General features: G+C 45.7%; 1 protein-coding gene across 10 annotated transcripts in view; it reads left to right on the forward strand.

Moving 5' to 3' along the window:
* Nucleotides 1-306: 306 nt before the first annotated feature.
* The window catches only part of PCNT (pericentrin), a 132,723-nt gene continuing 110,795 nt past the window's right edge, over nucleotides 307-22,234 (forward strand). For 4 of the 10 annotated variants that reach the window (XM_019492094.2, XM_019492095.2, XM_059727196.1 and 1 more), the window contains exons 1-3: nucleotides 313-448; nucleotides 18,775-18,990; nucleotides 20,648-20,698. In XM_019492094.2, coding sequence (XP_019347639.2) covers nucleotides 401-448; nucleotides 18,775-18,990; nucleotides 20,648-20,698 — 315 coding nt within the window. In that variant the 5' untranslated portion in view covers nucleotides 313-400. Of the gene's footprint in view, nucleotides 449-18,774; nucleotides 18,991-20,647; nucleotides 20,699-22,234 lie in introns of all 10 variants that reach the window. The other 6 variants (XM_019492096.2, XM_019492098.2, XM_019492099.2 and 3 more) reach the window with 4 other exon arrangements.

Raw genomic sequence — 22,234 nt, forward strand, 5'->3', positions numbered from 1 at the left:
GCGTTGGGGCGGCCCGGCGCCGGCTCTATCAACCGCTTGTGAGGGCTCCGCCCACTCTGCGTGAGTGGGCGGAGCTAAAATAACGGTTCCTAGTGCCATTGGCTTGGACCCCTAGTTCTGAGTCACCATTGGTCAGCGAGTGCACCCGTCCACGGAGGCGCGGTCCACTGAGCCTGGGGGGGGAGACGGCGCGATCCCCAAGACTCCTAATTGGCTGAGCCTTGTGCGGCCTGCTCGGTGATCGGTCCACGGCGCTGGAGGGCGGGGACGGGTGGCGGAGCGGCCATGACCGAAAGTTCGCTTGCCTGCCCCTCCCCCACGTGACAGTTTGGCCGGAGAGTTGGTCTTTGGGGCGAGACCTCCCTGCCCCCTGCGGCCGGAGGCCCTTCCCCCCCCAGCGATGGAGGACGAGGAGCGGCAGAGGAAGCTGGAGGCTGGCAGGGCCAAGGTGAGCGCGCAGCGCCGGCCCGCGGGGGCATGTGGAGCTCGGACTCCTGCGTTCTTTCCCCAGCTTCGGCGGAGCCACGGCGGGGCGGGGGGTGGCGCACTGGACGCCTGCGTTCTCTTTCTGGATCTGCAGCCGAGGAGCTGAGGGACCGCGCGTGTTGGGGGGGTTGTGCCTCAGTTTACCCTTTTAAACGGCGAAGATTCCCCTGCCTCCCCAAATGGCTAGTGCGTGGCCTGGGGCAGGAGCCCCCGCGGAGGGATGTGAGCAACCAAAGCGCTCCCCCCTGTGCGGGGCGGGAGCAGGGGCCCGGCACCCCTAGTCGCAGCTTCTGGCTCTGAGCGCACCCCCCCCCCAGCGCCGCGGGGCTAGGCTGGGGGTGCAGGACGCAGCCCAGGCATTGGATGCAGGAGGCTGAGGGGAGCCCCCGTGCACAGCACCAGCTATTGACACTGGTCGGCTTTCAGTCTCCTATAAATAGGCAGCTGGGAAGGGTGGAAAAACGATGTGGAGACCGTGGGGATTTAGCCAGGCCGATGCCCAGCTCAGCTAAATGTTGCTTGGGTGGGTGCCAGACCCACTGCGGTAGGTGCCACTAGGTCAAAATCGGTGGGGGTGTGAAAATTCTGTACATTTCAAAATAGGGGTGTATGTGTGCCCGTGTGCACTTCGCTCTGGATTTCCCCTGGGAGCGCCTGCAGTACTTGCCCTGGGGAGCCTTCTGCTCTGGGGGTGGAACTTCTGTTCCTTCAAAACCTCAGCCGATTCCCTTGACTTACAATCTGCTGCTGTGTTTTTAACATTTCGATATGTCACGGAGGTTCTGTACTATCTGTGTTAGCAAATAACATTTTTTTCCACCAAAGTATTGACGACTGAGTTGTCAGTGGCAGTCAGTTGCAGTTTAAAAGTAGGGGTCTGACAGCCAACATACAAGTTGTGTAGTGTGCTGCTTTGGTGACTGATAAACGCTAGGGAGTATATCACAGTCATTGTAGAGATACAGGCAAACCCCACTTAACACTTATTTCTTTGGGAACCAATGAAGAGTGCTAAGTGGGATAGCCTTAAGCGAAACCAATTTTCCCTGCTGCCAGCTGTATGATGCTGGTGAGTGGTATAATGAGACTTCCTGAGTGTTAAGTGGGATCGGGTATCAACGTAAAATGAGTGTTATAATGAAATAGTGCTAAGTGAAACAGTGTTGAGCAGGGGTTGCTTGTACTCATTTCCCCCATTGAGTAGGAGGAAGCTTGATACTTGAGTGGGCAGAATGATGAAAAAGTTTCCCAGTTATCTGTTATTACATTTGTAGGTTCTGATATGGCGAACACTTCAGACTGTCATTAACCTGTGCAAATGTATAGTCCTGTTGTGTTTAGGGATCTACCTGTGCACATACATTTTCAGTATCAATACCTGAAAGTATTCACTTTCTCACTTGTACTGTCTTCACTGTCTTGTACCTCGCTGAGCATATTGTTAGTACACTGTACTTAGTCTGTGTTAAGTATAGAGTTTTAGGATGGTTCTGCCTGCCCTTGCACAGGATGTGCACTGTATGCAATGTATATGATAAATGCATGTTAAGTATGCTGCCCAGTCAGAGATGCAGTATTAGCAGCCCCAAAACTGCCTAGTTCTCTTCATTTTCTAGATTTCTAATAGCCCAACAGTGACTACTAGAGGCCTTGTACATGAGGGGAGTTAGGTATGAAGCAGATGAGCTCCCAGTCATTTTCAAGTCTTCCAACAGCAGTCCTTTGACAGCTTCATCCTTTTCACTTTTACTAGTGCGCTTTAGCTGGAGTACAGTTAAGTGAGGTTGAAAGCTGCTGTGCACTCAAATGGTTTATACTAGTTGTACCCAACCTTTTATGCCAGCGGGTTGGACTGGCAGTGCTGGTCTGTCCATGGGTGGGATTCAGCTGGTATTCCCAGTGCAGTGCCCCAGTTAGGCATGATGGACACCACCTGGTCATGCAAAGCAGGGCAGGGTGGCCCCAATGCAGCCCCATAGGGGAAAGGAGCATGACCCAACCCCATGGAAAGAGAAGGGGGCGTGGCCAGGCCCCAATCTGGCTACAAGGAAGGGAGTGAGGTCCAGCCCTAAGCAGGGGGAGGGGTTGTGGCCAGGCCCCAATGGGAGGAAGGGGGTGTGGCCAGGCTCTGATCCAAAAGTGGATCCCTGGTTAATCCTGTGGGCTGCGGCTCTGCATGCTATATTGGGTGGACAGTGGTGGCACAGGCCCTGATCCTGCTAAGGAGGGGCAGCATGGGGTCTGAGCTCAGTGCATAGTGGTGACTCTTTGCAACTCATCTGGCCTGCAGGGCCAAAAGGTTGAGTACCACTGGTTTATATGCTTACCTAATATGCAGATAATCAACATTTTTTTGCAATGTAAGCAATAAGTAAAAACTGGAACTGTCTTTGTGTTATGCTGTTAAGTGAATTATGCACTTACCTAGTTGGCATGTCAGTGGACTATGCTGTTCTTTATGTGAGGTAACTGTAGAAGAAGTACTATTGTACTTTCATTATATCAGTTTTGGTAGTGTAAAGTTTATTGGATGTGATGTACCATGTATATCCAGTATTTTTGTTTCGTTGACGGTCTGGTTTCTAGGTAGGAAAATGGCATAATCTTGTAATAATACAGGGAGATAGCATGATCAATTGGATAAGACGCTGAATTTGGCATTTATGTAATATGGGCTGTCTTCCCATGTAGTTTGTAACCTGAAACTGGTCTAATGTTAGCATATTTGATGCAGTGTGATTGTAGCACCTTAGCCAGCTGAAATGTGAAGTTGTAACGTTACAGTTTTAATGTTTTATTTGAGGCTGTTGTTTTGACAAAAGTTCATATTTAGTGACTTTATATTTTTTGTTTTCTACAAAGAGAAAAAAAGTCATTCTTGTTCCTTAGCATCACTTTCCAACTCATGATGCAAACCTCATAATGGATTTTATGGTAGTACTCAGTAGAAAACTGGTAACAAAATATTGTTGTAATCTCCCGAGTGTTAAATAATCCAAAAGTGCAGTATCTGATTATGGTAAGAAAAATATGATAGTCATGTTTCAAATGAAGCAATAGTTCTCACCTGTTGTACAGCTGTTATTTGCCATCTGCAGAAGAATAAGAATTTTAAAGCTCTATGCATGCTGTCAGTGTTGTATCTTGGTTTAGCTTAGTTGAATTTTGTCAAATGTTTAATTTTTGTGGACTGAAAGGTTACATTATACAATCCCAAATTCACAGATTGCTACATAAAAATCAGAGTGGCTGTTATAGCTCTACTCCCTGAAGTTGGATAGCATATTTGCATTTCTATTTGTGTCTTCCATATCTTAGTACTTTTCTTTTAATGAAACTTATTATCCAGCTTCTGTCCTCTATGAACCTAAACTATATTAATTCCTAATTTTTGTAGTTCTGATAGGGGCCTTAATTCTGTAAGTTGTTCTGCAGCCATCTGGAGCACTACTGGCTTCAGTGAGTCTCTTTATGAGAGTTGGTTAACACAGAGCAACTTGGAAGAAGAGCAGTGTGCATTACATCTGGGTGCCTATGGAGCTCCTTTTCTGGCCTCCAGTGCTGCCCCTGAGTCTCTGTTGACCCTTGCACCAGCCCTGGCCAGTCCAAGATCCATGATGCTTCCCCTCCAGCCAGTCTGGGAGTATACTACATGCAGTGGGCATCCCAGTCTAGTGGGAGAGGTCCCATGTGTGGCATGAATCTTGGACTAGCTGGACCAGAAAGTCTGGGACTGTACCGTATGTGGCATCCATCCTCTGCCCTCCACTCTCTGGTCCAAGACTGTGCCTTGGGGCAGGGAGGGCAGCGTGCATCATGGGCACTGGATTGGGAATGGGGGAGGAAGTGCAGGGAGGTCTGTGAGCCAGATCCAGCTTGTGGACTGGCCCCATGCCACTCATTTGGCCTCATGGGGCCAGATGAATGACATCTTTGCATTCATTCACTCTGTGTAGGTCAGTATAGCTCCCTGTTTTAAAGAAGATATGTATAGTTCATTTAAACATTTTTTTTCCTTAAAACAGTTACTTATTTACATGGCCTTCATTGTAAGGACTGGCTAGTTAGAATGTGGAGTAAACTTAGTTTGTCTTACTCTTCAGTTTACTTATGTAAACTGGTGGTACTCATATAAGCTGCACCCCTGGATCCACTCAACCCAGCTAGCCGGGCCTCAGAGACTCCTCTTTCCCTTAGGGGTCTCCTCCCAGCTGTTTGCCACTGAGTAGGAGGGCCCTCCTGCTCTGTGGGAATCCCTTTCCCTGGCAACTCGAGATTCTCTGGGGCCTGATGAGGCTGCACTCGTTTCTCCTGGTGAGACGTCTCCTCCCTTGGCAGGGAGTTCTCAACTGCTCAAGGCTCTCCCACCCTTTGGCCCTCTCTTGGCCCTGTGCACCATCTCGTGCACTGGTGGCCCCTCTTGCCCTGTGCACCGCTAGCCCTTGCCTTGTGCAAGGGGGGAAGGGGTTGGAGACTTGTGTGGCCTGGCATGGCACCCGGGGTCTTGGTCTGCTCCTGGACCCTCTGTGTACTGACTCGTACGCCACCTGCCTAGCCTTGTGCCAGGGTTGGAGACCTGAGCTGACGTGTGCAGTTCCGAGGTCTCAGTCCATTCCTGGACCCTCCATGTACCACCCTGTACACTGTGTGCCCAGCCTGTGATGGGGTTGGAGACCTGAGCCGCCATGTGCAGCTCTGGGGTCTTGGCCCACTCCTGGGCCCTCTGTGCACTGGGTGCCTAGCCTCATGCCGGGGTTGGAGACCTGGGCTGCTGCATGCAGCTTTGGGGTCTTAATCTGCTTCCAGACCCTCCATGCACTGATCTGTGCATCATTTCCACACTCCCTCATGGTGGGACTGGGGACGCAGCCACTTGCTACTCCTTGCCCGGCGAGGTGTTTTCTAGGAGCTTCTGGGGCAACTGCTCTGCCCCACTGGCCAGCTCTGCCAGCTCTTCTTAGCCCTCTTCTTCATCCCTTGTCCCCGTGTACTGGGCACGCTGCCTTTTTATCCTCTTTGGAGGCTCCACCCCTGGATTGTAAATGGACCAATCGGAGAGAGGGGGTGTTAGTCCCCTCTTTGGTTCAGCTCTTCTGGGTAGAGGCAGGGCAAGCCTCTCCCCTGCCATCACCTGATTGGTGGGGAAGGGGAAAAGTCCCTTGAGCATCCTTGAAACCAGCGCACCGGGCTGCTGCTGGCAAGCCTACCACACTTGGGTTAATACTCCTTTCCAGTAAAAGTAGCCATACTACAAAATAACGTTTGAGCTTTGCAGAGCAGTTGTGTTAAAAGCTGATCACTTGTAAAAAATTTGATTTCTAGCTTGTTTTTCTTTGATGGGCTGGCCAACTTGGACATAGTTATCTGTGTTAGTCTGAAGTTAAGTAGAAGGCAGGATAGAGTCGCATCTTATGAACTGACCAAAGTAGGTATATAACACAGGCTTTCATGAGCTGGAGCTCACTTCATCAGATGCTGTGAAAGGATATGTAGAAAGCAGAGCTGAAGGTCACTGATGAAGTGAGCTCCAGCTCACAAAAGCTTTTGCTAGCTAGCTTCCTATCTATTGTCAGTCTACTTTGGTTAGTCTGTAAGGTGCAAATCTACTTTGCCTTCTACTCAACTTGAGTTAAAAACAAGATAATCCTTCAACCAAGAGTTTTTGTGTGTGAATAGAATTTGAATGAATTCTAGGGAAAATGAGTTCTTAGAAATAGACATGAGATTGTGAACTGCACTACCCTATAATCCCTAAATCAGCAGGCAGATGCCATAAGGACAGAACAAGATAGACCTCAGTTCAGGGCAAGTACAGGAAAAAGTAGTATGCTGCTGGTAGCTAATGATCTGACTATAGTCACTGTAATGCCCCTAATATACACAGAAACACTCTGCAGGACCCCAGTTATGGCAGGCAGAGGTAGATATGTAGTGTCTTTCATACAGACCCATAGACGATTCTTTAAAAATGTTATATAGCATCGGTCTGTAATAACTTTTTTTGCTTACTTTTTGATACCTGAGGCCCTCTAAGCAAGGTGAAGTCGCTGGTAGCGTAGAGCCATTTTACCAAGAAAGAGTGAGTTATCTGTGACTAGTGGAAGTGGGTGTGTGGGATTCTGTTCTTCTCCAGACCCTAGCATGTTCAGTTGGAAAAGGGTAGCTTTTTCATAGTAAGGAAGAAGAGAAATACCATCACCCCTAGCAGGATAATAAGCTAGCCACTCAAGAAAGTTTGGACCTCAACGTTTATCTAAACTTTTGTTACAGGTCTTACCAAATATTTAGGCAGTGTTGGAGTGATGTAACCATGATGGTCAGGGAAATGCATGAGAAGCAAGGATTTCTGTGGATGATACCTTTTATTAGACTCAAATAAAAGAGATCATCTATAAAAAATCGTTTTTTTCCCAAATGTGTTTCTTTTTTAGCATGTCCAGTATACCCTGTTTAAATGCATAGACTGAAAAAACACTATGCACTCCGTTACTGAATGTAACCAATGCCACTTAAGTACAGGGGGTTGTCAGTACTGTGGGTATTAACAGTGCAAAGCTCCCTTTATTTGCAAGGTTTTTAATAGCATCCCTGAATCAACTATTAGAAGCCTTGAAAATTAGGGGAGATGGCAGCTGTGAAACTGATGAATTCCTGTCATTTTCTAGGCTTCTAATAGCAGTCTTATAACAGCTGCTTCCACTTCATTACTTCTGTGCAGTTTACTTTGTAACTTAATTCTAGTCCTTTTAACAGTAAGGCTGAAAGATGCTATGCGCTTGTGTGGTTTATGCAGTTAATTGTTATGTAGATGACAATGTAAGCAATACAGAACAAATTGGGACCTGCAATGCAGTTAAGTGAATTATGTATTTCAGTGGTGTGCATCTAAGTGGATTTTAATTTTCTTTGTTTGGTGATACTTTCACCATTGTGTACTTGTGGCAGAGAGAAAAACAACTGGTTACCCTGTTTTTAAACACCTCTGAAAACATTTCCTTTACTCAAGGGTTTCTTTAGATGTTGCAGGGAATGTAGCAAAAGAAATTCAGGCTCTGGAATCATACATTTAAAATCAGGTTGGAGCATAAAAATATACCAGTTTAGTAGTACTGCAAGAAATGTTTAGATAGTAGTCAGTATCATATGATTCTAAGACAAATCCTCAAATTACTTAAGAGGTAATGATATCATAGCAGTATAATTTTAATTTTGAAAGCATATACAGTTAATACTGCCATGACTATATAGTAGATTGAATGTAAGGGAAAGACATATTGGCACTGTATAAATCAAGAAGTGTCAAATATTCAGTTTTATCATGTGCCCTTCATTACTGGAGCTGGGGTTAGACAAGCAAGCAAAATAAAGGATTTTGTGCCCACATTCTTGCATTGCAAAGAAACGTGAATGAGGAAGTGTCATGCTGTGATGTGGGAATGTGACCTTGCATGCTGTTATGGTGTACACTGCAGTTTATTTACTGTTGGAACACTTGTGTGTCTGAAGTTGGTTTTATGTGACCTTAACCTTTATTACAAGGTTTGAGAGAGGTAGTTAGCCATGGTAATCTTAAGTTAGGTGGAAGGCAGGGCAGGACTGCTGACATTAGAGACTAAATCAATGAAGCTGTAGTTGTGGTCTTTCTGAGTTTTTTGCATCACAAAAACGAATATATTATTTTTCTGCAGTCAAAGAAGTGAAAATTAAGAGCTGGCATTTTCTGAGGGGTACCTTGATTCTATCCAGGAGTGTCTTAAGTCTAAAAAGGTTGAGATCTGCTGGACTAACCGGTTCAGTGGTTCTCAAGCTTTCGTAGGTGACAGCCTACTTTGCCAAATGTTATGAATGGATTTTGAAAAGGTTTAGATACAACACTTTTCATCTTTACTAAGTGCTGCCACACAAGCATATTATGCTACCAAACCAATTTATTAACAAACCCAACAGTATGTAAAGGAAGAAAGTAGCAATGAAGCCATTACAGACATGTCAGCTGTCTGTCTACAACTACATATTGTTAATGGATGCTGTCTGTGTTCTGCTGCTTCCACCCCTTGCTCCCAGGCTGTACCCTCCAGCCTGGCTGGCTCCTGGAGGGAGCTGCCCAGGCAGGCAGAACCCTGTCCTACCCGAGGCAGCACTGAGGTGCTGCATGCTGGGGCTGGGCAGTCAGGACAGGGTCTGGGTGGCATGGCGGGGAGGTGCTGTGGGCAAGCCAGCCCAGTCAGGCCCTTAGGAAGGCGGGGTCTGGGCAGGAAGTGGGGGCTGCCCCAGGGCTCTGCGGGCTCAAGCTGTGGTGGGCAGGCAGGCGGGGGTGCCCAGTGGCACCTGTGGTGGGGCCTGGCCCGGGCTGCACAGCTCTGCAGGGATGGGCCACAGCCACCCTGCGCATTTGAGGATGATGCCTGGCTAGGGCAGGGCACTGGGCTCAGGGCTTTTCCCTCTCCGGGATCGGCCTCCCTGCATACTGGACACAGTGCAGGCAGGGCAGAGCTGTCCCCAGTGCAGGGGCTTGGCCATGGGAGTCCCCTGGAGCCTGGGAACAGCTGCTGTGGCTGCCTCAGCCTGCCCGGTTCCTGGCCTTGCCCACCCACAGCTCCCCTCAAAGGGGTAGGGCTGGGGCCGGCACTGCGTAGAGCCGCTGCACTCCTGGCTTCTGAGCGCCGGCTGCGGTGGCTGTTCCCAGAGCCTGGGGAACAGTCTGTGGCTGCAGCTCCCACTTGGTATGTACCCGACTGGCACAGAGACCAAGTAGGGAGCTCCCTGAGCCCGGCGTCCTGCCCCAGCCAGGCAGTGTCCCTTTGTGGGCAGGGTGGCTGTGCCCCATCCCTGTGGAGCTACACAGGCTGGCTGGGCCCCACCTCCAGTGCTGCTGGACCCCCACTGTGGCCCAAGTAGCGGAGCCCTGGGGCAGCCCCCGCTCCCCGCCTGACACCAGCTCTCCTCCAGCTGCAGCCTTCCCAAAGGCCTGGCCAGGCCAGGCCAGCCTGCCCACAGTGACTCCCTCAGTGCCTGCTGTTCCCTGCTCCTCTCTCCCTCTTTCCCCGTCATCACAACATGATTACCAAGAAAAAAAAATTCACAAGTACAAGGCAGTTCATGAAGTTTTATTTATTGTTATTAGGTTTTGAATTTTTAGAAAGCCTGGTATTTCCTGTAAAAAACAAAACAAAACAAAAAAACAACAACCCCCCCCCCAAAAAACAAAAGCAACATTAATGGTTATTAATTGTCTTAAATACACAGTGCATCCTGCCATGTACCCCCTCGGCCCCAGTTTTGTTTTTGTGGTGTGCCGGCACTCCGGCACCTGACAAGGTAGACATTGTGGGTTTTTTGGCACTCTGGCAAAAAAACGTTGCCTATCCTGTTGTATTCTGTCCTGTTTCATCTGCTTACTTTTTTGCTTGCAACATGATTGAGGACAACAGCTCGTATAACATCAGGGACCTTTTATGATCAGTAGTGTTGGAGATCCTTGGAAGATGTGTTGTTATCAAAAACAGTAATATTTCCAGGGCACAGGTGGAAATGAGGGTTTTTATTTTTTGTTTTGTTCTGTGTGTGTTTGTGGTGTTTTTTGCTCACCTCATGAACAAACAGCAGATCAAGGATTATATGGCCAGTTGAGTATGGATGCACCTTTTGGAAACTTCCATTCCTGGAAGTCTCTTGGACTTTCTTGAGGTTCTTCTACCTATATAGGTGCTTCTACGACTATCTCTTCCAAGGAGAGATGCAGGAGCAATTTGTGTGACCATTAACAGAATGCTGATTTTGGATGCAGACGCTTGCTAATACCAGAGCTGATTCATACCCTCGCATCTGCTGCAGTCAGGGCAGTCTGCTGGGAACAGAAAGAACCAGAACATCAGGCAAAGAATCCACAAGTGGTTTCATTGCATAATACAGCTACTGAGCTCTACATTCCATATTTTGTATAACAATTCTTATAATTTTAGCTAAGCTACAAATCTAGATTTTGCTGGTGCGACTGCATTTTAGAAAATAAGCTTTTAAACTAATATTTTTTTCCTCAGCAAGATGATTGCAAATATAGTTCAGGAATCATTGGTATATATTAATTTTTTTCTCCTGCTTGAATGGTGACTGTGAAGGTGGGGATAGGGAGGGAAAGGATAGTAAAGGAAATGTGATTTCTGTTTTCAGCTGAAGCAAAACCCATTCCATTGCATTTAATATTCTCTATGTAAATGGACCCAGGCAAGGAGAAGGAAAAAAAGGCACATATAGTATGTATATCCCCTTTAAGAGGTCCTCTGGAAGGAGAAGTCTTAAGACAAGTCAGTAGAACTTGTACTTCCTTCCAGGCCTCAGTTCAGCAAAACGAAGGGGGTAAGTATAGACGTTTGGGGAGGTTAGATCTAGTTAAAAATGGCCACCTGATCTAAGGTAAATCCAGATTGGGGGAACTAGTGGGAGGGCTTGAGGGGGATTGGAGGTGCAAGCAGGGTCTGCAGGGAGGGTTGCGGGGTTGCGGGGGCAAGCAGGGTCTGCAGAGGGGATCAAGGAAGCTAGCGAAACCTGCAGGGGATTGGTGGGAACTGGAAGGGTTTGGCAGGATCAGAGGAGCTAACGTGGTCCACAGGGAGGGCTGGGGGGGGCTGTCCCACCCTGGGACTATTTTTAGCTCTTCTCCACCCCCCTCCGTGAACCTATCCTCCCCATCCTGACCAGCTTTGATTGGCTCCTGGCACCAGTGAACACTGGTAAAACTGGCACTAAGTGTAGCTTGTGGGCTTGGTGGAGGGGTGGGTGCAGAACGCAGCAGGGTGCTGGGGAGGGGTTGTCCATCTCCTTCCAGAGGGCGGGTGGTGGGGGGAAGGGGAAAAAAGGGCTTAGGAGGCTAAATGTAGTGCTGGGGGCAGGTAGGAAAAGCCTAGCCTTGGGACTGGGGTCAGTGGCTATGCTTTCCCAGTCCCAAGACTGTACTGGGAACTGTACAGAAGTTCAGTTAGATCAGATTGGCGATTTTTAGATTGGTCTGATTTTCTTGAACTTCTGTACTGTTCACACTTAGATCCCTAGTTAGGCAAGCCTAAGTATAAGGTCCGTACTTCAGTGAACTAAGTTAGATTGGGTGGCCATTTTTAATGTGATCTGATTTCCCCAAATGTCTGTACCTAGCCAAAGTGATTGGGGTCCCATTTTGCCTGTAACGTGGAACCTGGTTTAGGTTCTACGTGCCTGTCATATTCCCTCACCACCTTCTTTCTATTTATATAACCCTGCTGTGAATAGGTGCAAGGCCTTCCTTGCATATGTCCAGGTTATTCTGGCTATATCCTTAATAGTGTGGGTGTATATATATGTTGTGTGTGTGTGCGCGCACACATACACGTGTGTGTACATACACTGTGTGTGTGGTGTGTGTACGTACACGTGTGTGTGGTGTGTGTGTACATGCACGTGTGTGTACATGCACTGTGTGTGTGTGGTGTGTGTGTACATGCACTGTGCGTGTGTGGTATGTGTGTGTACATGCACTGTGCGTGTGTGGTATGTGTGTGTACATGCACGTGTGTGTGTACATGCACTGTGCGTGTGTGTGTGTGCGTGTGTACATGCACTGTGCGTGTGTGTGTGTGCATGTGTACATGCACGTGTGTGTGTACATGCACGTGTGTGTGTGTGGTGTGTACATGCGTGTGTGTGGTGTGTGTACATGCACATGTGTGTGTGGTGTGTGTACATACACTGTGTGCGTACATGCACGTGTGTGTGTGCGTGTGTACATACACGTGTGTGCGTGTGTGGTGTGTGTGCGTGTGTACATACGTGTGTGTGTACATACACGTGTGTGTGGTGTGGTGTGTGTACATACACGTGTGTGTGGTGTGGTGTGTGTACATACACACGTGTGTGTACATACACTGTGCATGTGTGGTGTGTGTGTGTACAGTGTGTGTGTGTGGTGTGTGTGTGTGTGTGTGTGTGTACATACACACGTGTGTGTGTGTACATACACTGTGCATGTGTGCTGTGTGTGTACATACACTGTGTGTGTGGTATGTGTGTGTGTACATACACGTGTGTGTGTGGTATGTGTGTGTGTACATACACGTGTGTGTGTGTGTGGTGTGTGTGTGTACATACACTGTGTGTGTGGGGGTGTGTGTACATACACGTGTGTACATACACTTGCGTGTGGTGTGTGTGTACATACACGTGCGTGTGGTGTGTGTGTGTGTACATACAGTGTGTGTGTACATACACTGTGTGTGTGGGGTGTGTGTGTGTGTACATGTGTGTGTGTACATACACGTGTGTGTGGGGTGTGTGTGTGTACGTGTGTGCGTGTGTAGATACACTGTGTGTTTGGTGTGTGTGGTGTGTGTGTGTGCATACACGTGTGTGTGTGCATACACGTGTGTGTGTGCATACACTGTGTGTGGTGTGTGTGTGCATACACGTGTGTGTGTGCATACACTGTGTGTGTGGTGTGTGTGTACAGTGTGTGTGTGTGTGTGGTGTGTGTGTGTGTGTGTACAGTGTGTGTGTGTGTATGGTGTGGGTGTATACGCGTACATGTGTGTGGTGTGTGTACACGCGTGTGTATATGTTGTATATGCGTGTGTGTATGTGTATATATGTTGTATGTGTGTGTACACATGTATGTGTGTGTATGTAGAAGTATATATGGTGTGTATGTGTGTGTACACACGCATATACATATGTGTATGTGTAATGTATATGTGGATATATGTTGTGTGTGTACACATACACATATACATATATGTGTGTAGGTATAAGTGTATATATGGTGTGTGTGTGTGTGTGTGTACACATACACATATACATATATGTGTGTAGGTATATATGGTGTATATATGTATGTGTTTATGCATGTGTGTGTGTATATTTGTATATATGTGTGTGTGTGCATGTATAATTTTAAGGAAGCTACCCATTTGTCTTGTTTATTAGTGAGTACTTTTGGTATCCAGATATCTCAGTCCAGGTGAATGAGTAAGCCTTGCTGGACTCTCCAGTGTTTCAGTGAATTTAAGTGATAATGTGCTTTGCTTGTTTGCTTGCTTGGGTATTAAACCCTGCAGTCTACAGGCATGAGCAGCCAGAGCTCTTCACTTGGCTAAAAGCTTATTGCTTGAATAGGGATGTAGTGGAAGTACCTGATTCCCTGGTCTTGTCTCCTTTATTGTATTATTTGGCCTGTGCCAAGTTTTGGCTGCTAAAGTGGCTTATGTCTCTCATTTGAGTTTTTATAGGTTATTGTTAATACTGATAGTGCTATGGTATTAGTAGCCCTGAAATTCACTAGTTCCCCTCATTGTCAAGGTTCTAAGAACAGACTTTTGCTATCTGCTCTTCCTTCCTATAGTTTTTGGGGGTAGCCACTGGTATTTTTTAATGCTGTACATAGAAGCTGAAAGGCCAAATTATGCTACTGTCACAGTAAGTCCATACAGATTTTCCACTTACGTGAATGTGAAATTTATGCCAATATTAGGAGTCGTAGTCAATCTGATCTTTGTGTAGCAGCAGAACTTTAATTTTTATTTAAGTACCTTATTGTTTTATTCAGCTTCACTTTATGGGATTGCTTTCCCACTTGGAGGACTTCAGCTGTTTTGTTTCTGATCCTCTTGCTTCTCTTTTCTGTTTTCTTTTTCTCCTGTCTTTACTTTTCCAACTCCTAACAGCTGCTGATTTCATGACACACTATTACTCTGTGGGCTTCCTTCTGTCCTCTTCCCCATCTATCTGACAAGTTAATTAGTACAATAGCCTGTTGTTGGCATAGAGGCATCAGTAGGGTTAACACCAAGCTGTGGAGAATGGCATTTCCTTTTCATTATAACTGTTTTTAAGGCTGTTTTCTTCCTGCTGTCTCAAGAAGGCAATACTTCGCCCTCTTTAATCTTCATGGGAACTATGTTTAGTAGGGGTGCATTGATTAAAGATTGTTTTTGGCCGATACATAGAGCTGATTATTAACCAACCATATTGGCCGATAGGATCTGATAGCTGATATGGAGCTCAGCAGCTTGGATAGCAGTGTCCGCCCAGTAAGTCTGTGAGAGGGAAGGGGCATGGGGGGTTCAGATCGAGGCCCCCACGCTGAGGGAGGGAACGAGGCTGGGGCAGGAACAGGTGCTGCCCCACTGGGGCGGGGTGCGGGGCAGAGCCATGGTTGGCTCACCTTGGGGGGGGGGGGTGGAAACGGGATGGGACAGGGAGGCTCCCTGCCACTGCACGCACCCATTTTTTGCCTCGGTGGCAGGGGGCGCTACCTGCAGTTCCTTTTCCTCCCCTACACTGCAGCCCAAGCCTTGCGGATGATACTGACGTGGTTTGATCCGGGTCTCATTATAATTTGGCCCTTCCCTTGCCCCCTCTCTGGGGCTTCTCGCTGCCCCCTCTCTCTCTGTGGCTAGGGTTTCCACGCTGCTGTGGGTCCCCTATGAGGCCTCCGCCATCCCCTATTAGCCTCACCCAAACCGCCAGTCCAACAGCAAACACAAAACACAAACCCCTGGGCTATAACAAAATCCAAGCCGCCCAGCTGAAACATAATTCGGCTAAAACATCCTTCAATTCCTACCGGGGGATACTCCGCCCCTTAACAGCCTCATGAGCTGGTCAAGTAGTCTGTCTTCTCCCCTTCACTTGTCCGGCAGAGCTCCCTTTCCCCTTGGCTGCCAGCAGGGAACTGCTCTCCTGGCCTCAGGCCTGGGATTTTATGTGGGACCCAGGCCCTGCCCCTTCCAGTCAGCTGACCAGGCGTGGGTGCGGCCAATTCCCTCCTTAACCAGTTGTCCCAGCAACAGGCACCTGGGTTTGTGCCTCTACTCTGAGAGCAGCAGGCACCTTAATGTCCTGCTACAGGGCCTTAATCTGCTTCCCCCACACCTCTTTCCTCCATCACAGACATACCAACTGGATGCTGCTCTCCAAGCTACCTGGCTGCGTTTCTGGCCGCATGCATTCTGTGGCTGCATGCAGCATTTATCTCTGACATTATCAGCTGCACTGGCCAAAAAAAGATGATTGCTGATAATGCCAATTTTCCTTTTATTGGTGCTGATCCAATATGGGCTGATATATCAGTGCACCTCTAATGTTTAGTTTTAACTATGACATTTTTAGGCTTCACAAAAAAAAAAAAAAATCTGCCTAATCTTAGTGAATAACTGCATCAAGAAGGGGGAGGTGTCTAGTAGGGCTGAACGAAGCTTCAGTCAATGATTTGATTCAGCCTGAATTGGTGCCCGAATCTCCGAATTGGAATAGAATCAAGAAACCCTTTAATCTCTTTGAATCGAAACGGAACCCTCTGAATCGATTTGGAGAGATTCGGAAAGATTTGCCGATTTGGACATAGACACAGCCTTAATTGTTTTTTCTACATACCTCAAGGTACCAGGCGGCCCTTGAATGCTGAGATGGTGGGGCAGATGGTGTGTCCCACAGGAGCATGGAGGTCTTCCAAACACTCTCAGCAGCAGAACCACTTCTGGTCCACTTCTGGGTCTACTGGGGAGAGCGCAGGCCCCTCTCCCTCCCCCCTGGCTCGGTGACTGGTGCTTCCTGGATCTGGGGGGGCACCCAGGGTCCCCCTGCAGCTGATCACCAAGCCGGGGAGGTGTGGGGCGGGGGTCCGCAGTGCACTCGGCGGTGGACCCAGAAGTGAACCAGAAGTAGTTCTGGTGCCAAGCGCATTGGGGGGGGCGGGGAGGGAGGGCCTGCACTCCTATGGGATGCTCCATCTGGCCCACCATTGCAGCATTCATGAGCCGCACCTGGTATGTTGACGTATGTAGAAAAAGCATTTAAAGCTGTGTCTATGGCAGAATCACTGATTCTCTGAGTCAGCATCAAATCTTCAGATTCGGATTTGGCTGAATTGAATTGGGACAGTGATCCAAATCAACAAATTGAATCACTGACCCCGATTCAGGCTGAATCCAACCCTGAATCAAAAACACTCCTAGTGTTTAGTAGGGCTATGCAAAATTTTGCTGGGTGTTTCATTTCAAAACTGTTTCAATATGTTACGAGCTTGAAACAGTGAAATTGAAACGAAACAAAAGGCTTCGAAACAGCTTCGAAATGAAATGAGGGCACTTGAAACATTTAGAAACTTTCAAAATGTTTTGTGTTTCAAAGCTGGGCTTGCTTGCAGCTAAACTTAGGGAGGGGAAAGAGGGGGGAAGGACTGCACTGATATTGTCATCTAGCTCCCTGTTTGATTCCCTAGCTCTCTGATCATTTCCTCAGCTCTTCCCGAGTGGTGCGGGCCCCCAACCTGCGTGCAGATTAGGGGCCCATGCCCCCAGGAAGAGCTGGGGGAAGCAGTCAGAGAGCTGGGGAATTGAACAGGTGAATGGGGAATTGAACCAGGAGCTGAGGGAATGTTCAGGTCCCTAAACATTCTTCCAGTTTCCGGTTGGATTCCCTAACTCCCCAATCTTTCTCCTAGCTCTCTGATTACTTCTCCCAGCTCTTTCCGGGGGGCACAGGCCCCTGGATGATGCAGGATGAAAGCAGGCTGCCACTGCCAGCTGGTGATGGTGGTGGTTCTGGGCTGTTTTCCCAGCCAGCAGCAGCAGCCTGCTGAAACCCTGTGCACAGATCTGGGGGCCTGTGCCCCCCGGGATGGTTGTGGGGCTGTGCCAGACTCCTTCTGGGGGGTGCAGGCCCCTGGATCTGTGTGCAGGATGGCAGCATGCTGTCATCCTGTGCCCAGATCTGCGCGTGGGATGACAGCAGGCTGCCACTTCTAGCAAGTGATAAGTTTTGCTTTGAACAGTTTGAGGTGCAGTTTTCCAGAAACCCCTGCACCTATCTCCTTGAAACTTAGCAGAATTCATGCTCTTGGAAGGGGCTACCATCCCTGAAATTTTCATCTGAATCAGGCAAGAAACGATAAAGTTATAGGCATTTTCATGATTCCCCATTAGAGCTATGGGCGAAATGTCAAAACGCGTTGAAACAGCATCAAAACAGCAAAACAGTTTAGATGAAAGGAGCTGTGTTTTGACAGCAAAACAAAACACTGTTGCTTTGAAACGACAAAACAGAAGTCGAAATGAAATGGTGCTGTTTCGCACAGCCCTGTCTAGCATTCCCGCTTTTGCAAAAAGACATTGATAAACACTCTAAAGGGGTTGTTTGGTATAGGACAAATACACAGTTATGCAGTTACATATTTGTCCTTACACAGAATAGCCAGGGACATGAAAAATAAGTAATCACTCTTAAAGGTAAATACACTTCAAAACAAGTGAAGACACAACATTATTGTCTTTGATACAATCCTTTTACAGCAAAAACAAGCTAATTTTAGTGGTATTGATTGCTGTGTAGACTGCATGCAGTAGTTCTGTGTTCACAGATTTCTATGCCCTTTTATCATTGTGACCATATCTTTCACCTTATGATAAAATATTTTATCCAAATGGTAGTTAATCTATGGCTGTAACCTTGGTGAAAAGATTTTTCATCTTGGAAGGATGTCTATTCTTATGATGTGAGGAAGATGTTGGTTGGAAAGACTGCCTAAATACAGTTCTGGCGTTTAAAATACTATAATCCTCTAAGCTGTTTAAGGTACTGAGGGGAGATGGGTAGTAGCTTTCAAAGTGTGACATGATTTGGAAGTCCCTGGTGTTTTGTAGAGCAGAGCAGTGATAGTCTGATAAAGTAGAGCATCTGATTCTTCAACAGAAGAAATTAAAATGACCTGGCTTAATTAAATTTCTATTTATGTACCACAGTCTGCTTTCTGGCTAGGAAGTTTTGCTATATATTCTCTTTTTGGGGGGTGGTAGGGAAGTGGCAGGAAGACTCACCTTTGTTAATTCTGTTCTTTGCATTTCCTGAGGCTAAGATACTTTAAGAGATTTTTCCAAGAGGTTATGATTCTTTTTGCAGGACTGGCAGAAAAAGCTATGAAGCTGCTTAGTTTTTAAGGGTTCTAGTATACAGACGACGACTCGGTCTCTTATTAACTTTTTAGGCTGTAATTCTGGATTTTCTGTACAGCATGCTTTGTCACTTAGGAAAGTATTAGGAAAATCTCTTATATTGAAAAGAATGGTGGCACTTTTTGTTTAATTGTGCTGCTTCCTAGTTAGAAACTGAATGTTCAGGAAGTAGAAAGCTGAAGATAACCTGATTTATATGTGAATGTTTGCTCAAATCAAGATATTTTCTGTCATCCATGAGTGTGTTAATATTGTGGTCCTGTTACCTTTTCTTCACTTACCTCTCCCTCTACCTCTTGCAATCTTTTCTGCACAGCTTGCTCACTTCAGACAACGAAAAACAAAAAGTGAGAACACGCAGTCGCAGAAGAAGGCGGCGAAGAGGAAGGGTTCGTCTATCCACACGCATGACATTCCAAAGGAAGAGTGCACATTAGTGGCCCAGGTCTCTGATTTTCTCTCAGACCTTGGTATGAGTATGGAGAGTCAGACTGAAGACCCTGACGTATCAGAGGCAAGCTTTGAAGCTAAGGTAAATCTTCTTAAAAGCCCCTGCATTCAATTTAAACCTGTCTGCAACTGACAGATTATATTTGTTTGATTGACTAACATAAGGATTGGATTTCCTATTTCTAGCTCCTTTAAGTAGCTGCTAGCTGAAAGAGACAGGTAAACTGGTGTCCTTGCTAGTGGTAAATAGTATAGTGATTAATATTTGTATAAATAGTTTTTCTTTTCTTCCTTTTTTTTTTTTGTCAAAATGGAGTTCATCCAAGGCTCTTAATTATGTGGTATATACTGGAGTTTAGTCTGCTGCCAAGAGCTATGTCTAGTATTTAAAAAAAAAAAAAAAAAAAAAAAGGCAGGTGCCTCTTTGCTTGCAAATTTTTGTTTGTGGTCTTTCATGTGTGCAAGTTAGACCTTTAAATTGCTTTGCTTGCCGTTTGACAGGTGTGTGATTCTTGCAGGCATCTCCTAATAAATGTACTTGTTTGTTTGAACCCAGGTCCAAAGGGATGGCTTCCTCATTTCAGATTACAAATATAGTCCTGGTATACCAATCTCAGCATAGGATAAGGCATCATGGAATTTCCTCTCCTCCTTTTTTTCCAACAAATAGCCTCAGATAGTTACTTGTAGCTCTCTGGAAGAGGTAGAGGGTGATCTTTCATCAGCAAGTAGCGGACATCATCTCGCCCACCACTTAGTTAAATAGAGTTGCTCCCCATAGGAACGGGGAGTGTTGAGTGACATGATTACGGAGTCTGCCATGTGCTACTGTGCCTTTCAAGATCTTTTGACAAAGATATTGTAGGTATGATAGCTTGGCTAACTAACCATTATCGTTAGGCTGGAGCTTTCTTCAGAGGAAAACAGCTGTTGGAACTTTTACTGTCGGGTAAAAACAATATTACAATCTTACTTAATAGCAGTCTCATTGCTTCAGAACTATATGTTGAAAACTAAAGTAATAAAGACATCACCTGCATGTGGATTTGGTCTTACAACATCCTGGATACAAATTTGTCATTGACCCTGAGTACAGTTATAACCTAGCTGAGGCTCTGTGAAATTGCTAGACAGAATTCTGAACAGTTCTTCCAGTGTTTTGCTGCTTTAATGTCAGTTGTAGCAGGGCTTTCTGTAGTATTTATCTCTTGCTAAACAATTTCCATTAAAATACTCCTTTAAGGCAAGTAGAATTGGCATTGGAGGACCTTGAGAGAATAGAAATTCCACAGCTGCTCTGGGGAAATGGTGTACAGGATCAGAAACAAAGTTTGCTTTGGTGTTTCTGTCCTAAACAGTGAATTTTGCTGCGAGTATAGGCAGAGCTCAATGTCCTGTGGAGCACCATGTTTTGTTAAATCTTCCCATCAGAAATACAGAATTCATTACAGAACTGAAGACCCTTTTTCAATCTGTATTTCTGCAAATGAATCTTTTAAGACTTAAGTGTACAGATATAACCATCATTTTGCTAGCCACTCTGCAGCAGGAGACTTATTAGGTTATGTAACTTTATTATAAAAACATAAGAATTGTCATTTACTGGGTCAGACCATAGGTTCGTTTTGCCTAGTATCCTGTGCCATATAGTGAACAAATTTGTGAAGGCTCATCAAAAACTGTTTTTTCATGCTTTTAAAACCTACAAGACTTTTAGGTTGTCAATTTGTTTTTGTTAGGGTGATTCTGACCTTCCTGATCCAGACGTATTGGACAATCATGCTGTTGAAGTAGGTGTTTAGTAAATAAGTGCTGCTGTTTGTGGTCTTACATGAATGGGAAAGGAGCGTTATGGTTTACAGTGTATTTTAAAATGGTGTAAATAACAATCATTAAGGACTTGTTATAACACAGTTTATAATAAAATAAAATAATTAAAATTATGCCAATGTCGATAGCCCGGATTCTCTCAGCATTGTTAATCAAGTTGGTAGTTGAAACCAATAATTTTGTTGGAACTACAGAGTTTGCATATGTGAGACTGGATAAATGTTGTCAGTTGAAAGGGTGATTTGTTTGTTTTCTTTCTCATTTATTTGTAAGTTTTAAAAGCAAAACAGTCATGTTTGTATTTGTTGCAAGTAATATTAAACAAAATAAGCCCAAAGAATGAGGTACAGGCAGTCCTCGGACTTATGACACAATTGGTTCCTGAAAACTGTGTCTTAAGTCGAAACGTGGTAACTAATTTTCTCATAAGAAACAATGTTATAAATGCGGGATTGGTTCCTGAATCAAGGCCCGATACCCTATTTTCACCAAAAATACCCCAGAATTTTGTACTCAATCAATTATAGATGAGTAATATAGCTACATTAATGTATTTATATTGTAAATAACAATCATATTGTTTTGGAAGGACTTCTTTGAGGTGATTTTGCTGGACTTTTTGAAAGGCTCTCGGTTGGACTTCTTGAAGGGCTCTTGGCTGGAGTCTTTTTTCAGGAGTCTTGGCTGCAGGTTTTTCTGGAGTCTTGTCTGCTTTCTTAAAGAAAGCGTCCAAGGAAGTTTGGACAGATGTTCTCCAGGGAGATGAGCAATGCAGCAAACTTGTTTGCTGGCGTAGCGTGGTGAGGCATCAAATCAAGCATTGTAAAGTTGAAATTGATGTCAGAAAGTTGAATCAGGGTGTCAAGTTATAAACGTTGTAAGTGTGAAATGTAACTCGAAACATGGTAAGTCCAGGACTGCCTGTATTAGAAAATATATGCTTGATAGGATGTCTGCAGAATTTAATTTTATGATCAGATTATATCTGTAGCTGGTATATAGTAAAAATGGCATGGTGTGAATATGAACACTTTTTTTAATGAAGAAAGATGTAATGTATTCTACTATGGACCATGGTCAGCTTGATGTCCAAGTGCAGCAGGTGAAAATTTCAGAGCTGGAAAATAGACTTGTGAATAAACCAGAAGCAATTGAAAGACTTAATACAGAGGTAGATGAGCTTCAAGAACAACTTGCCCAGTGTAGTGGGTCTACTCATCTTCAGGTACTGTTCATAAAATTAGTTGACATTCATTTAAGGGTATTTCTTGTAGATGCTACATACAGAGGTATGGTGAACCCCAGTAATTTCACTAAATTCCATAGCTCAGTACTGTGTTTCATAAAAGGCTTACTCCACCTCTGACCTCTTCTTGGTTTTTCTGGGCTGGTCCAGATGACTGTGAACGTGCCTCTTGCAGCATCTTGGACTCCTTTGAGATGCTGCAGGATGCATGCTGGGAACAAAAAAATGTTCCCTGCTCAGCAAATTTTCA

Source organism: Alligator mississippiensis, chromosome 4 (genome assembly GCF_030867095.1).
Source record: "Alligator mississippiensis isolate rAllMis1 chromosome 4, rAllMis1, whole genome shotgun sequence".
Classification (NCBI taxonomy): domain Eukaryota; kingdom Metazoa; phylum Chordata; order Crocodylia; family Alligatoridae; genus Alligator; species Alligator mississippiensis.